This window comes from Alternaria viburni (genome assembly GCF_023758015.1).
Source record: "Alternaria viburni strain BMP 2772 chromosome Unknown scaffold_6, whole genome shotgun sequence".
NCBI lineage: Eukaryota > Fungi > Ascomycota > Dothideomycetes > Pleosporales > Pleosporaceae > Alternaria > Alternaria viburni.
In genome coordinates, this window is record NW_026055775.1 from 681,347 (window position 1) to 696,458 (window position 15,112).

General features: G+C 52.8%; 9 protein-coding genes across 9 annotated transcripts; 3 read left to right on the plus strand and 6 right to left on the minus strand.

Annotated features, from left to right (window-relative positions):
* Window positions 1–697: 697 nt before the first annotated feature.
* Window positions 698–1,879, minus strand: J4E79_003676 (uncharacterized protein; the record flags this gene model as incomplete). The annotated part of the gene is made up of 2 exons (XM_049352568.1): window positions 698–1,720; window positions 1,775–1,879. The coding sequence occupies 2 exons, from the start codon at window positions 1,877–1,879 to the stop codon at window positions 698–700; spliced, it is 1,128 nt and encodes a 375-aa protein (XP_049212947.1).
* Window positions 1,880–2,338: 459 nt separating this feature from the next.
* On the plus strand, window positions 2,339–3,196 carry J4E79_003677 (uncharacterized protein; the record flags this gene model as incomplete). The annotated part of the gene is made up of 1 exon (XM_049352569.1): window positions 2,339–3,196. The coding sequence occupies one exon, from the start codon at window positions 2,339–2,341 to the stop codon at window positions 3,194–3,196; it is 858 nt and encodes a 285-aa protein (XP_049212948.1).
* Window positions 3,197–3,596: 400 nt separating this feature from the next.
* Window positions 3,597–4,157, minus strand: CBP20 (Nuclear cap-binding protein subunit 2; the record flags this gene model as incomplete). Its single annotated transcript, XM_049352570.1, has 2 exons — window positions 3,597–4,040; window positions 4,095–4,157. 2 exons carry the CDS (start codon window positions 4,155–4,157, stop codon window positions 3,597–3,599), a joined length of 507 nt encoding a protein of 168 aa, XP_049212949.1.
* A 274-nt stretch (window positions 4,158–4,431) lies between these two features.
* Window positions 4,432–6,966, plus strand: J4E79_003679 (uncharacterized protein; the record flags this gene model as incomplete). Its single annotated transcript, XM_049352571.1, has 1 exon — window positions 4,432–6,966. One exon carries the CDS (start codon window positions 4,432–4,434, stop codon window positions 6,964–6,966), a length of 2,535 nt encoding a protein of 844 aa, XP_049212950.1.
* A 309-nt stretch (window positions 6,967–7,275) lies between these two features.
* On the minus strand, window positions 7,276–7,971 carry J4E79_003680 (uncharacterized protein; the record flags this gene model as incomplete). The annotated part of the gene is made up of 1 exon (XM_049352572.1): window positions 7,276–7,971. The coding sequence occupies one exon, from the start codon at window positions 7,969–7,971 to the stop codon at window positions 7,276–7,278; it is 696 nt and encodes a 231-aa protein (XP_049212951.1).
* Window positions 7,972–8,322: 351 nt separating this feature from the next.
* J4E79_003681 (uncharacterized protein) lies at window positions 8,323–9,354 on the plus strand (the record flags this gene model as incomplete). Its single annotated transcript, XM_049352573.1, has 2 exons — window positions 8,323–9,027; window positions 9,079–9,354. 2 exons carry the CDS (start codon window positions 8,323–8,325, stop codon window positions 9,352–9,354), a joined length of 981 nt encoding a protein of 326 aa, XP_049212952.1.
* A 270-nt stretch (window positions 9,355–9,624) lies between these two features.
* On the minus strand, window positions 9,625–10,355 carry J4E79_003682 (uncharacterized protein; the record flags this gene model as incomplete). Its single annotated transcript, XM_049352574.1, has 2 exons — window positions 9,625–9,627; window positions 9,708–10,355. 2 exons carry the CDS (start codon window positions 10,353–10,355, stop codon window positions 9,625–9,627), a joined length of 651 nt encoding a protein of 216 aa, XP_049212953.1.
* A 331-nt stretch (window positions 10,356–10,686) lies between these two features.
* J4E79_003683 (uncharacterized protein) lies at window positions 10,687–13,291 on the minus strand (the record flags this gene model as incomplete). Its single annotated transcript, XM_049352575.1, has 2 exons — window positions 10,687–12,125; window positions 12,172–13,291. 2 exons carry the CDS (start codon window positions 13,289–13,291, stop codon window positions 10,687–10,689), a joined length of 2,559 nt encoding a protein of 852 aa, XP_049212954.1.
* A 592-nt stretch (window positions 13,292–13,883) lies between these two features.
* On the minus strand, window positions 13,884–14,983 carry J4E79_003684 (uncharacterized protein; the record flags this gene model as incomplete). The annotated part of the gene is made up of 2 exons (XM_049352576.1): window positions 13,884–14,813; window positions 14,870–14,983. The coding sequence occupies 2 exons, from the start codon at window positions 14,981–14,983 to the stop codon at window positions 13,884–13,886; spliced, it is 1,044 nt and encodes a 347-aa protein (XP_049212955.1).
* Between the last annotated feature and the right edge of the window lie 129 nt (window positions 14,984–15,112).

The window sequence follows — 15,112 nt, forward strand, 5'->3', positions numbered from 1 at the left end:
GTTGCTGGGCTGCCTACCAGACGCATTCTGTGAGCAGTGCAGAGCGAGTCTCTGTAAGGCACGTCCCATGATGCAGACACTGGCTATACATCCATCCTCAATCCTCCTTACTCTACCAATCCTGGTAACAGAAAACAGCTCACCCAGCCTGTTATCTACAACAGCGAAATCCTCGGAGGAGGGACCTCATAATGTGGCGGATGCACGTGAATTTCGCATGTCGACCAAGAAAAAATGTCCAGAATGTGGACAGGTGAACAAACACTGGAGGGATCACAAGTATGGTTTTCAAATTCCCGCGACTAGATGCCTACTAATTGGCCAACAGGAAACATATGCTGAAGCATCCAAAGGACAAAGAGATTGCTACACCACACGATCTTGGACGACATGAGGGATACGTTCATCACGAGATCATTGCAGACAGCGGGAAAATGTATGGCCGCGGCTAGACAATTTTAAACGATATGTTGAGTGCTTGCGTAAGGACGAGAATCTGGTCGATGTAGTGCAACGGCATGATACTTTCACGAATTCTATCGGACGACAACTAATAAGCTGAAGATCAAAGATAGGTAGGAGAGTTCTAGTAGTCGCGGATGAAGGAAAGATGTGGGATATGCAATCTGGCGTTCTGTCAATGCCGCATCTCGAGCCTCAATAGTGTCATTATTTCGCTTGAACGACAAAATACACATCAAGCACTCCTGGCAACTCTCATAACATCCTCCTCTAAATGCAGCCCCCTGAAATGCGTCAACACATCGGGCAGCTTCTTCCTACTCCCATCAACTGCCGAATCTCTCTTCTCTCTCGCCGCAACACCAATCATAAAGTCTTCCTCGAAAGCTTGGATCTCCACCCTCGTATCCTCCAACCTCCCACACTCTCCCTTCCTCAATCCCCTCACACCTGCAGGCCCCTTTCCATCGCTCTTCATTGAGAACCAAACCTCCGCGTCACTTGCCCTCTCACCCCAAGTCCCATGCGTACTACACCGCGCCGGCGTCCCCGGCCTCGGCGCACGTACGTGCTTGAACTCCAATTGCGGTATCCACTCTGCGAGCAATGCCTCGCCGTCCAGTTTGATGTACGCTTCTTTAAAGCACCAAAACGTGTAAAACCGTCGTAGTTTAGCGTCGATGAGTAAATCCGAATCCAACTCCCTCTTCTCTCCACTCGGTAGCGTAACGTTGAGATGCTCATTTCGCCTACAACAGCGATCGTGGCGACCTAGAATCTCATGCGTGACCATGGTGCCATCGAGAAGGGGGAATGGGTCAACGTTGTACTTGATATCGAAGAGTTCTTCCCCGCTGAAGAGCTCAGCGTACATATCCACCCAGCCATCGAAACCTTCCTCGTCGACAACGCGGTAGTCGTTTCGCTCGTTGACGCAAACTATATCTACGCCGACTTCTGCGTCGAGTTCATTGGTTGCACAGCCTACGAGTGCGACGAGACCGGCTTGGTGACTGACGTTGAACTCAACAGGAGCCGGGCCATGTTGCGGTGGTATTAACAAGGCGATAGGCTTTCCGTGTTTAGGATCGCGTTTGCGACCAAAGCGGATGTCCTTCCATGGTATCCCGAGAGTTTTGTGGACGAAAAGGCGTTTGAGGAGGGCGGAGCCTAGGCTCATTCGCGCATCTGCTATGTGGTATTTGCGTTTTATGAGGTCTTGTTCCTCGGGGGTGACGAGGGAGAGTGCTTCTCTAGCCTAGGTATGATTAGCTGATGCTCTAGGCAGACAGGTGTGTGAGCGACGACGTACTGATTCCGAATCTGTGATCTTTTCCCCGGGCCATAGTGATCGCGTATCCAGTAGCCAGCACGTGAGACCGTGTCCCGTTGGCTCTTCATCCTGTTTGTCGATCATAGCGCCTTCATCCACTGTTCCTAGACTGATACTGGACCAGATTGCGTTATCGGCTAAAGTAGTGAGACTAGACTACTAGAAGGACTCTGGCCTTATATGAGCCTTGGAAGCCTTAGTGCAGGTACGACCTTTCTTGACGTGATGTGTAGAACGCGTGGGGATCTACATGTCATGATCGTTCCCGGCATCAATGGGGGTCCGAGATTTCGATGATGGAGAGGTAGATCGAAGAGCGGCACCGTGTCGGGGTAAGCGGATCAATAGGGCTGAACCAAACGCATGTGTGAGGTGACATGTGCTCGCGCGGGTGATTACCGCGTTTTAGTGGGGGCTGGGCTTATCGATAAAGATTTCGCCATTGCCGTCGCTTTCCGTTGCATGACTGTACATCTCCTTGACGCTTCAATTCCTTTTTTTTACTACAGTCACGGAGTTCCTGGGATCTGATTTGTTTTTACTATGACGGTAAAGAACGGTACTCAAGATATTACGGTCGGCGTCCTTGCCCTCCAAGGCGCTTTCAGCGAACACATCCAACTCCTCCGCGCGGCATCCTCCAACATCCCCTCGTCGCAAACCTTCCACTTCATTGAGGTCCGCACACCAGCACAGCTCGCGCAATGCGACGGCCTCATCATCCCCGGCGGTGAAAGCACAACAATGTCACTCGTAGCCGCACGAAGCGCCCTCCTCGAGCCTCTCCGCGACTTCGTCAAAGTGCAGCGCAAGCCAACGTGGGGTACATGCGCCGGCCTGATTCTGCTAGCAGAGAGTGCCAATAGAACCAAGAAGGGAGGCCAGGACTTAATTGGAGGTCTAGACGTACGAGTGAACAGAAACCACTTCGGGCGACAGACCGAGAGTTTCCAGGCAAACCTCCGGCTACCCTTCCTGGAATCGACGAGCGAAACGAATAAGACCGATCCATACCGATGCGTCTTCATCCGCGCGCCTGTCGTAGAGAAGCTATTACCGAGCAAGAAGGCAGTGGGCATACAAGAAGGGGAGAGCGAAAGGGACGATACAATTGTTGCGCCGAGTAAGACGCCAGCGGATGACCTGGCGAGGAAGGAGTTGGAAAGCGAGGTTGAGGTCATGGCTACGCTGTCGACCAATGCGAAACCTTTGCAGGAAAATCAAGAACACAATCATCCAGGTGCGGAGGATATAATAGCGGTACGGCAGGGTAATGTGTTTGGGTGCAGTTTCCATCCTGAACTGACGGATGACCCACGGATACATGTCTGGTGGTTGGGAGAGGTTGTAAAGGCCGTGGAGAGGCGACAGCAGTTTGAACTTGCGGACCGGACTAGATGAGTGACAGAAAATGTTAGACATTTACAGGCGCATGGTTGGGCGGCATTTTTGTATAGCATAAGAGAGGATGTTTGGAAGGTGGTACTGAGATTTGGGAAGGTATCTAGTATGGTATCTTTACCCCCGATGAGCATGTGCTTATGACTAAAGCACTAATGAACATTGCCGAATGATAGACGCCAGACGCCCTCTTTGCAGTGTTTCGACACCCAGTTGAGATTGGGTTGGGCGAGTTTCCTCATGTAACTGAAGTGCCCTTCGTCGTCTTCAGTTTCAGCGTAGTCGTGCTTGCCAACGTGGGATGGCGCGGCGGCGCGAGGTTCTCCTGATCAATATGGCCTAGGGTTTTTTCTCGTGATTAACGTCCTGGTGGTCCGAGAGATGGTAGTCCGTTGTCATCTTACTGCGCTTCGTGGTATTCGTCCACAGCTCTGCCGTACCCGCCCCTACCAGGATCATACTCGGCTCTGTACTCGTCGCGGACCTGACCACCGCTCTTTCCGCGTCCGTACTGCCTTCCCTCGGCGAAGCCCTCGTCCAAATCCGTCCTAATAACACGCTCATCGAGCTTAGTGCCACCAATGTACTTCATGCAGTCCAGCGCATCCTGGTGTGTGTAGTATTCGACGAAGCAGAATCCGCATGGTGTCTTCTGGAATCGGTCAAGACCCATGACTAAGCGCTTGATCTCGCCGCATTTGCTGAACAGCTCGTGGATTTGCTCTTCGGTGGTGTAGAAGGAAAGGTTGCCGACGTAGAGGGTGGTTGCGTCTTTGAGCTTGTCTTCGGGCGAGGGAGAGCGGCCGCGGTCATCGTCACGTCCGTTGCGGTCGCGTCTGCGCTTCTAGAAGACAGTCAGTCTTTGCGTACTAAGGCGATGTGTTGTAGCCTCCCATACCTTTGCTGTCGCATACGAACTCGGCTTGTCGAGGCGGTCAATGGTACTGCGAAGCGCTGGCATGATGCGCGCCCTCAACTTTGATGTCGGCTAGATTTGTATGAAGCGACCGTGGCCCGGGGGATTGAGAAGATATCGAGGGTGCCCAGGTGGTTTTGGAGTGAGTGTAAGGATCGGGAGTGGAAAGTCGAGCTCGGAGCTCTCCAGACGCGTCGGTCTTGGCGCTGTATCGCGCGGCTGGAACTTTTGTTTGTCCACACTCTTACCTCTTCAATCCACGCAGCTATCTCATACCCACTCTTAACTCTCTCAATAATATCCGAGGGAGCTCGCCGTCATGCCAAAAGTACTGGGTTATACGCCAGACTGGCTCAGCCGACCGAACCCAGGCTATCATCTGTTTGCGCCGAAGCAGACAAACGGGAATGGAGTCGCAGCAAAGAAGCAGGAACCAGGACCGCGAAAGACGATCGCAACGAGGGGATCCGAGATATTCGTCGCCGTTGGAAACGAAATACGATGGGCAGACTTGGTCAACCTCAAGGAAGAGCAACAGCCCGCGTACCGAACACTCCGAGTCTCGATACCACTCCCGATCACGCGTCTCGTCATTTCGCCCGAAGAAGACTACCTCGCCGTCTCCACCTCGCATACGGTACACGTAATACACCTTCCCGACTCGTCGCTGCTCGGAGCTGGAGAGGACGACGGTCCGTTGAAGCCAAAGGCCTTCCAGTTGGGACCGACTGTACACGTTCTCGAAGAGTCGCCCGTCGCAACAACACTATGGCATCCATTGGGCTATCATGGACGCTGCCTAGTCACCATCACAAAGGCGGGCGTAGTCAGGCTGTGGGAGATCAACCGCGCCGACAGGTCTACCTTCAGTGAACCATCGCTCTCCATCGATCTGCCCAAACTCGCAAACGCTACCAGCGACCAGGACGATTTGAGCGCCTCCAAATTCGGAGCTTCCAAGGGCTTCTCTCCCGACTCAGTCGAGCTGGAAGTTGCATCGGCATGCTTTGGCGACTTCCCAGACCAAGAAGGTGTCCATGGCTGGGCGCCGATGACACTGTGGATCGCGACGGTACTTGGAGACGTATACGCACTCTGTCCTCTGCTACCGAGCAAGTGGCAGTTGGTCGAGTCGCCCGGCAGCCACACATTCCTCCAAACCCTTACCTCCTCCATCAACATCAACTACGCCGAGCTCTCAGAAGACGAGACATCGCCCAAAGACGAACTGAAAACATCAGAGAAGCAGGTCTCATGGCTGTCGGACATCTTATACGAGGAGCCTCTCGCAGAGGAGCGGGCGCAGGGTGACACAGTTCAGGTCTTCGCTCGTCCACACAGCGCGCCTGCGGTGCCGTTACTACAGGGACCTTTCACTATCTCGCCTGAAGTCGATGATTTTGAGCTTAGCGACATGATTGTTTTCTCCCTGAAGACCCTCTCCGAGAGCGAAGAAGAGGAGGCTGCAGAGGGTCTGCCGACCGCTGTTGTGTGCTTGCTCACCGAAACGAGCAAGGTGCATGTCTGCTTGGACCTTGAGGGCATCGTTGGGCGATGGCTGCCATCACCAGAAGACGAGATTGACACCACAGAACCAACCGAACACGAGCTCATCATTGCGGAAACAATTACACTGGTGGAAAGCGATGAACCCTCGTTCAACCAGAGCATCACGCCAGATGTGCACACCGACTTCTCATTCTTCGTATCACACGCCAGTGGGGTCTTCTACGTCTCGATGGAGCCCTGGGTCAGGAAGCTGGAGACCGAGCTATCCCAGCCACAGACCGAAGGCTCACCTTTCCGTATCAAGCGCGTGTTGGAATCGGCAAACACCTCCGTGGACCAGTACCTACAGCGACGCGTCTCTGGGGACGTGGACGAGCAAGAAGTCACCGCAGTCGCCGTTATTGAAGACGGGAACGTCGGTTACCTTCTTCTCACTACAGTTGACGGTGAACCCCAAGCTGCTCTTCTCGATGCACCTGAAGAAGGACTCCCTACCCAAGAGGAAATTGCCGAATACATGGCAATCACTGGCCCTAACAAGGAAGTGCGTCAAGCTTGGCAACCACCAAAAGAACTCTACGAGCCGTTCGATCTTTACAATTCTATCAACATCCCCGCACGGCATAGAGGTGCTCTCAAGGATGAGATTAGGCTATCTCCTGCGAACCTGGGGCTTCTTATGGATGTTCATCGCGTACTCTCTGCACAGACTTCCAAACTCCAACTCGCTGTATCCGATCTGTTCAACCGCGCGACACGTCTCCAGGAAGAGTTTAGGGATCAAATCTACCGGACGTCCGGGATCGCAGCAAACATCGACAGTGTCACCGGCAACGACCAAGTCGATTCAGACAACGGATCAACATACGGCAGCGCCAATATCGACGAGCGTTTGGAGAAGGTTACCGCGCGACAAGATCAGATCAACGCGCGTTACGAAGCTCTTCGACGAAAGATGGTCAGCATCGGCTCCAGCGAACTAAGCGAGAAGGAAAGCAACTGGATCGAAGAGTTGCAAACTATGGACAGCGCCATTGACCCTGCGAGCGAAACCTTGACCGACACTGTTGATGGCAGCGAACGTCCGGCCTGGCAGCGTCTCAACAGGCTCAAGGAGGTACAGAAGGAGCAAGCGCAACAGATCGAAGCAGCTATGAGGAATGCCAAGCAAGCAGGCGAACACGAGCAAGCGAGAGGTACCGGTGTCAAAGTACCAAGCTACTCGAGGAAAGCAGAGAACGAACAGGTGCAGGAGCTCATACAGCGGAATAGCATGCTGGTTGAGGCTGCTACGGATAAGTTGCGGAACTTGGGAGTCAATATCCCTGTGGAAAGTGGTATTTAGATGCGCAATGCGACTTGAGGCGGATTGCGAAAAGTTCGTCACATGTCGAGTTGATGAGTTGGTTGAATTAGAGGATTGTAGGGTGACGGTCTCGCCGTTTGGACACGAATATCAATGTTGCAATGTTTCTATCAGCTAACACGACCTTCTCCAAGACGTGACGAGCACGGAGCGTGGGTGTAACAAATCGCGAGCGAGGACGATGCGGATGATCTACGAAGACTGAAACTAACGACAAGTCACATAAGCTTCACACATACTCAACCATACATCAAGCCTCCCAATAGAAACCCCACATACCACTCAAATCTACGTCCTACCACGCTGTCTTCGCGCAGCAGCCAACTCCTCGTCAAACAAGTCATCCTCCGACTTTCCCGGCAACTGCCCCTCTATCCACTTCCTCTGCCTCTCCGCACCCACAATCCCAAAAACCAACTCCCTTCCACTCTCTTCTTTCGTTCTCGTGTACAACTCCGTCGTCACCTCTACTAGAAGGGGAACGATGTCTGGTATCACGAAAGGGTCTATGCCGCGTAGGTCCAACAGAACATTCTCGATGTGATGTCGCCCTGGCATGCAAAAAAATGCATCCCCCCACGCCTGAGCAAGCTCATTCCAGTCTTCTGGCGTGGGCTCATACTCGGGAAAGTCGTCAGGGAGGATTTTGATGCGTAGGTGTGTGATGTATTTGACCGGCAAGGAGACATCTGACATGGCAAGCTTCGCGCCAGGCGGGTTTTCGGGCAGCGTGAGGGTGAGGGTACGGGTCCTGGGTGGTAAGTTGGAGAGCTGCTCGCCTAGCTCTGCTAAGGTTTGGGGATTGTTGATGCAGAGAGAGACGTGGAGGGGCTCTCTGTGCCGATCGAAAGGAGCCTTTTCTTCTCGTTGGATTCGCTTCGTGATGAGGGTTATTGTGGTTTCTTGATCTTGCCAGCGATCTGGCGATATATGGAGGTGGTCAAAATCCTCGGGAAGTAGGTCTAGGATCAGATTGAAAGGCATTTCGAGGGATGATTGTCGTGTCGGTGATGTTGTGTTGATGCGGCGGGAAAAGAGGTTGTGAAGATGATGTTGGCCCGGGGGAGGGTTGGATAACTTGTAGAATCAGGTGATGAAACACTGCGAAACGAATGTATTGATAAACCAGTTCTCAATTGCTTTTTCAAAAGTTGCAATCCGATCAGTCCAATACAAGATATTTCACCCCAAGCACGCCGTCTCCCCTACGTCAATCGTCGGCTCGGCTAGCCTAATCCAGATAGCGTCTTCGGCTAACCTCCCAGAGCCTCATTGCATATCCTATACAACACCCTACCCTCACCAAACTCCACATTCCCATACCCAGCATCCAAAATGTCTTCCAAACCAGCCGTCATATCCGTCATCGGCTCCCTAAATGTCGACCTCGTAACGCGTACAGCTCGCGTCCCCGTCGGCGGCGAAACGCTGACCAGTGAATCCTTCAACATTGGCTGGGGCGGGAAAGGCGCAAACCAAGCCGTCGCATGTGCGCGTCTCTCTCGCACCAAAGCGCAAGCTTCTTCGTCTCAGGACTCCGATGTCGAAGTTAGGATGGTGGGTGCAGTGGGTGACGACGAGTTTCACGAGGGGTTCTTGAAAGCTCTACGAGAAGATGGATTGTCGACGGAGAAGGTGCAGATTCTCAAGGGGAAGAAGACGGGTGTTGCGGTCATTATCGTCGAGACGGGTTCCGGAGAAAACAGGATTATGTTTTGTCCTGGGGCGAACGGAGATGTTGAGGTGCAGGATCTTGTGGATGAGGATGCGGGGGTTGCGCTTTTCCAGTTGGAATTGCCCTTGCAGGTTGTGCTGCATAATATGAAGACGGCGAGGGAGAAGGGCGTTGAGACTATTATTAATCCTGCGCCTGCGGTGCCGTTGCCGGATGAAGCGTACCATGGACTGGGTCATCTTATCGTTAATGAGACGGAAGCGATGATTTTATCGGGGATTGAGAAGCCGACTTCATGGGATGAGGTTGCTGCTGTATTTATCGCGAGAGGGGTTAAGAACGTTATTATTACGCTTGGTGGCGAGGTAAGCAATCACTCGATTTGCGATCTGACTTGTACTTACTCGGGTGTTCAGGGCGTGTTTTACAAGACTGCGAAGCAGCAAGAGACATCTCAGCAAGGTCATATTGTGCCGGCACGAAAAGTCAAGGTTGTCGACACAACAGCCGCAGGTGACACGTTTGCGGGAGCCTACACAGTTGCCGTTGCGCGCTGGAAAGCAATGTCAAAGGGAGCAGACTTCGGCCTCGATGCTGCAATTGCGCATGCCAACAGAGCGGCATCAATGACAGTGCAGAAAGCGGGAGCACAGTCGAGTATACCATGGGCCGACGAAGTACCAGAGTCATAATCAACAAGACAATGAGCGCCAAGCCAGCAACAGATCTTTCTTATAGCGACTTGTCCCTCCAAACAATCATGAAATCAGACAAACTCTTACTGTCCAAACGTCTTACCCTCCCACATCTTGTCCATCTGCCCAACATAAACACCCTCATTACCCACAAAATGCCCACAATGAGGCGTCCCCTCAAACACCACCTCTCCCACATCCCAACCCATCTCCCTCGCCATCTCCTTATGCGCAACAACATCCTCCCAATCCGTCATCCGATCAGCCTTACTGTACAAATAACACACCCTCCTCTTCTTCCCCTTCTCCGCCCCAGAAACAAACTTCTCATCCAACAGCGTCCGACGAACCAGTACCTCAGGGTGCTCGTACCGTCCCAACGCCACACTCGCCCGCAAGATGATCAGGATACCGTGAACGAAGACGTAGCCTGCTGAGCGTATTGGGCCTGGAGGCAAGGAGAGAATCATAGCGTTGTATGATTTCCAGTAGTATCCTGCTGCGGGTCCAGAGTCCATGATGATACCGGTGATGGGTAAGGGTGTGGACTTCTGGGCATGGAGAGCGAGGAGGAGGGCTGTGGCGGAGATGGGGCCGCCGTTTGAGAAGGTGTGGAAGAGGATCTTGGGGGTTGTGTGCGTTTTGGTGGCGTTTGCAGTTGGAGATGAAGGGACGTTGGTAGATGGTGTGTAAGTGCAGTCACTCAGTACAGAGCGCACGGCTTCGACGGCTGGTATGATGGCTTTGTTTTGTGCTGGGTAGGAGCTTGTGACAGATGTTACGTCGCTTTGGATGAGTAGGATTTTGGCATTGGGAGCGATGGTAAGGTAGACTGCAATGTATTTGTCGATGTGCTTTCGGGCTGCGCCAAGCCATGTACATAGGACGATGAGTTCGCCGGTGGCGTGTGATGGTGGGGTATAGAGAGATATCCGCGGTCCGAGTTTAGAGAAGGATGAGGACGGTGATGTGGGTGGAGAATGTGTTGCTAATAGCATGATGGATGGGCTGAATTTAGCAAGACGGTTGGTGTTTCCGTCGCAGTGCCTGCTTCTACTGATCGATTCAAACTGGGATATATAAGGATTTTCCTGAACTTGATTGAATACATATGACTTTATACCGTTACGCGCGTAACGCGTTCACTAATCCAGCTTATCATCCGAGGCATGAGGAGAATGTCTTGGTTACTTGAAAGCCAAGCTGGTGCCTTACATGTAAGCCGTCATACAAGGAACGTGCATAATCGGGGCGTACCATCTAACAACCACTAGTCAGGTTGGGTGGACCTTGCGAGCTATCAGGAAGATGTGATTGGTCCATGCGCCCTTACATCAACTCATAATCGAAGTCGTCCATAGGCAGCGGCTCTACCATGCTGAGTTCTCCAAACTCGCTACTAACTTCTTCGGCGTCATAGTCGAAGTCGTCAAACTCATCATCATGCTCGTTGTCAATACTCTTGTCCTTAGCAGCATCGCTGCCTTCTAAGACAAGAACCTCGGTAACAGCGACTTCGGTCCCCTTCTTCTGCAGCCGGACAGCCGAGTTCTCGGGGCTTGATAGATCGTGTGGTTCTGGGAACGATCTCGTAGTGGTATCAGGAAAGCTCTTGGATTCTTCCATAGGTGTTTTATGCAGAGCCGGGGTGGATGATTTGACGTTCGAAGGGGGAAGCTCAGTCGCGGATACACCGGTGGAGGTGAAGGAAAGACCAGATAGATCGCTGTTGGAGGCTGAAGCTTTGGTCGGCTCTGGCTCTGTAAGATCTATCAGAGAGTTCGAAGAGTCGTGAGCCGCAGCAACCGGTCGACTTCGGGGCTGAGGCCTGGCAACAGGCTCCTTTGCTTGCTCAGTCGTTGCCTTGCGTTTTGCCTCTTTTTGAGCCTGTTTCTTTCGCCTTTCCGCCTCTTCGAGAGCGCGTTCTTGCTCAGCTACCTTGTTGAAGTCTATATCACCAAGTGCGACTTTAACCAGTATAGTACCGACCAAGTATCGATATTGGTCGTGGCCACTGACAAGCTTGCTTACATCGAAATTCTCGACGCCATGAACATTTTCGATCTTTTGTAGACCAGCGACACCTACCTGAAGCTTGGCAGATCGATAGAGGAAGCCGAGTACATAATCTTCCGTACTGTGAACATTGACAACGCGTCCCGCAACAACTGACCGTATTTGCCTCCAACGCTTGCTATTGGCAGGGGCAGGAGTGCCCATAAGAACAGCAGACTCGACAAGACCGAACGCGTGTTGTTCCGCAAGCTCGATCAGACATGCGTACACGACACGTGCACCCACTGAGTAACCTGTAAGTGTGACAGGTCGCTTCCCTTGCACTCCATCAATAAGAGCATGTGCAAGAACCTTGCCAGCCTTGTCGGCTCGTGCAAGTGCAACGAGGAAAGGGTTGTCCAAGACACTGGCAGCTTTGACAAGACCAAGAGGCCACAAACCCGCGTACAGCGCGCCAAGAAGCGTACGACTGACGACAGTGTATGTGACGCCATCGAAAGCGTATCCGAAGAGTACATCGTTGAGGGAGTTGCCGAGACGCAGCATTGCATCAAGCTCGAAACGCAATGCGAATGGCTCAGTTGTAGCAGAGTCGACCACCTCCCAAGGCTTGCTGACGTCGGAAGGGGAGCTTAGCCAGCCGCTAACACCAATGGATACGCGTAATCGATGCTGTTCACGTTTCTGTGGGTCACGCGCATCTTGCTCATCAGCCCAATCGAGCTCGCGTTGATTCGTAGGTCGATCGGGATCTGGTACATTTAGCTTCAAGCAAGACTTCATCTCCGCTTTACATACCGTGAACCGGAAGGAATTCGAAATCTTGAACTTCTTTCGCATACTGATCCATTAGACGCCCGGTCATCTTCGCACCGTAGGCTCCGAACAGCGATCCAACGAGCACCGAGCTGCCCGCCAATGCACCAAGATATGTTGAAACGACCCCCAGGCCCAGTCCGCCCATGACAGTACCCAGACCTGCGGCTAGTAGAGGCGCAGCAAGACCACCAGTAACACCAATCAGGACCGCACCGCCCACAGTCGCGAGACCAACCTTCCAACGGCGAGATACTGCGTCATTTGACGCTTGGTTCTTGGCTGTCGCTTCGGCGTCCATCTGAGAGGCAGCCGTGGCTAGCAGACCTTGTGCAACCGACTTCTCATGCTCGCCCAGCAAATCAGCCTCTAGTTTAAGACTGCTTGCCAGACGTAGCAACAAGATGCGCGAATATGCCGAGTATTGCTCCAAACTCAATAAGAGCAGCAGGAGGCAGTGTAAAACCAACACACGCTTATCTTCCTCAAGAGCTAGCAGCCTAGTCTCGATCACCTCATAGTGCCCGTGTCTTGTGTTCTTGGGTCGTTTGGGAGCCGCGTTCGCGAAGGGATCGAGGTCGTCGAAATCGATGAGCGAAGAGATGCCCTGATTTTGTCTGTCGGCTTGGTCCAGCATTTGCTTCCGCTTTGCTTTCGCCTGCCGGACAGTCTCACCCCGAACAGAGAGGACGTCGCATATGCGATGCATAACGCTCGCCCGCCATTTGTCGAAGAAGGTCAAGGCGCTTCGTCGCAAAGCCTGCATTTGTGTGGACTCATGTTCTTGCGATGTTTGCCTTGTAGGAGGCGCTGGTTTCGTAGTCTGTCTCGGCTCGTTGAAGCTCATGAGATCTGGTGCCTGGGCTCTGGTCTTGGGTGCGAGCTGCCGGTTTGCAACGGAGGGTTTCGGTTCGGGGTTGTCGTATGGCTCGAAGGTAGCCGTGAGGTCGTTTCGCATGGCATCGATGCTCAGGAGGACGAGGAGTGCCAGTTCGACCCGTAGGGTGGGTGTCTCGAGGACCGAGGTGAGCGAAGCCCCTTCATCTTTGCTTGCTCTCTCTGGAGCGTTACCAGATATTGCACTGGCAAAGTTGGAAAACATGCTGGTCCAGTGGAGTAGCAAAGACCAGAAGACGATAGAGTACTTCCAGTAGGGTCGCTTACACAGGACGGGGCATCGTAAACCACGCCACTTTGATTGACAGGGCGCCTGAGTCGCAGAATCTGGCCCCCATATTATCAGGTACCACCATCTTTCAGATTGCGCTTAGCGCAAAGATAAACATAGATCATAGTGCTTGTCGGGTGTGACTACGCGAGAACAAGAGGCGTGCATATTGTTGTTTTGGTGGTGATGGGACAAAAGGTTCGTGGTTGCAGACGCGACGCGGCGTCACTGGATCTCGCGACAGCTGGTGGGATGGCTCGCTCCACTTTGGCCGGCCCGCGCCTAGCGCGATTCGCCCACGTGGATGCCATTGTATGTGCAAGTTCCTTCATCACTCACGCCTCCAATGGCATCTGCGACGGTGTCTTACTGCAAGCTGTTGTATTTTACTTTATACGTGTCAATGGCATTTTAGTTGATCGATGCGAACAATTTGTTGCGAGTCACATGGAAAGTTCGGACAGTTCGTTTAGATTCTGTGGACACTCGAGGTGGTTCTCCACCTATGGTATAATTAGTCTTCTGCTCACTTGCTCCTCTTGTAGATCTTCTGGAGGAAGACCTCGAAGACCACCTTCTTCAAGCCTTCGCTCTCATCAACCTTGTCGATCTTCGCCCTCAGCTCGGTAACGCGCTCCTCTTCCCACTGCTCGTAGAACTCCTTCAGCTTAAGCTCATGGTACAGCTCCTTGACCTTGGCCTCCTTCTGCGAGTCCTTCTGACCGTAGTTCTCCTCTAGCACCTTTCGTTGCTCGGGCGTGACCTTCTTCAGGGCCTGGTTGATCAGCCATGAGCACTTGTTGTCCATGATATCGGTGCCAATCTTGCCGAGAACAGTGGGGTCAGCAAATGCATCGAGGTAGTCGTCTTGTGCTTGGAAGTATTCGCCCATGGGGATGAGAATGTCTTCTGCGGTCTGGAGGTTCTTTGGTGTAGCTGCGCCGGCATAGTAGAGTGCCAGTGCGACTGGGAGGTAGAAAGAGTAATAGGCAGTCTTGTAGATGACAATGAAGGTGAACTTGTCGAGACTGAAGTTGTCAAGGTTGACATCGTCTTCGGGGGCAGTCAACAGATCACACAATTGACCGCATTCGGTCTGGAATGTGACCTCGTGGAACAACTCCATCATGTCGACGTAGCTCTTCTCCTGACGGAAATGCTTCTTGAGAAGCACGTAAATGGCCGACTCTAGCATAAAGGCATCGTTGATGGCGATCATGCCGACCTTGGGTGCAAGGTACCAGCAGGGATTGCCACGACGGGTCTTTGAAGAGTCCATGATATCGTCCGAGACCAGGAAGAAAGCCTGGAGGAGTTCGATCATCCATCCGAGCAGGGCAGCACGGAAGTACTCTTCTGATGATGGGTCAAGAGACTTGTTCTGCAGAATTGAAGTGGTGTCGATAACGGACATGCCGCGGTTGCATTTTCCGCCAACAGTGTTGTAGTCCAGTGACTATGGAATATGGTGAGCGAGCTGGACCCTGGATGCGTTGCTCGGGATATATCTACCTTGGTGAACCAATCAAGAGACTGCTGGGGCAGCTTGTATGATTTGCAGTGGTCCTGCAGGTCGGCCACAATGCGCGGCCATACGCTCTCGAATTCTTTGAGTGTGGTGGGCATCTTGAACGCAGTGAATTGGGTATCTCTGGACAGCAGTGTTCAAGATAGAGGGGCAGTAGCAGATGTAGGGGTGCGGGCGGTGAAGGGGCTAATTTCCGCGGCGCAGCGGCGCAACCTTTAACCGCTCGC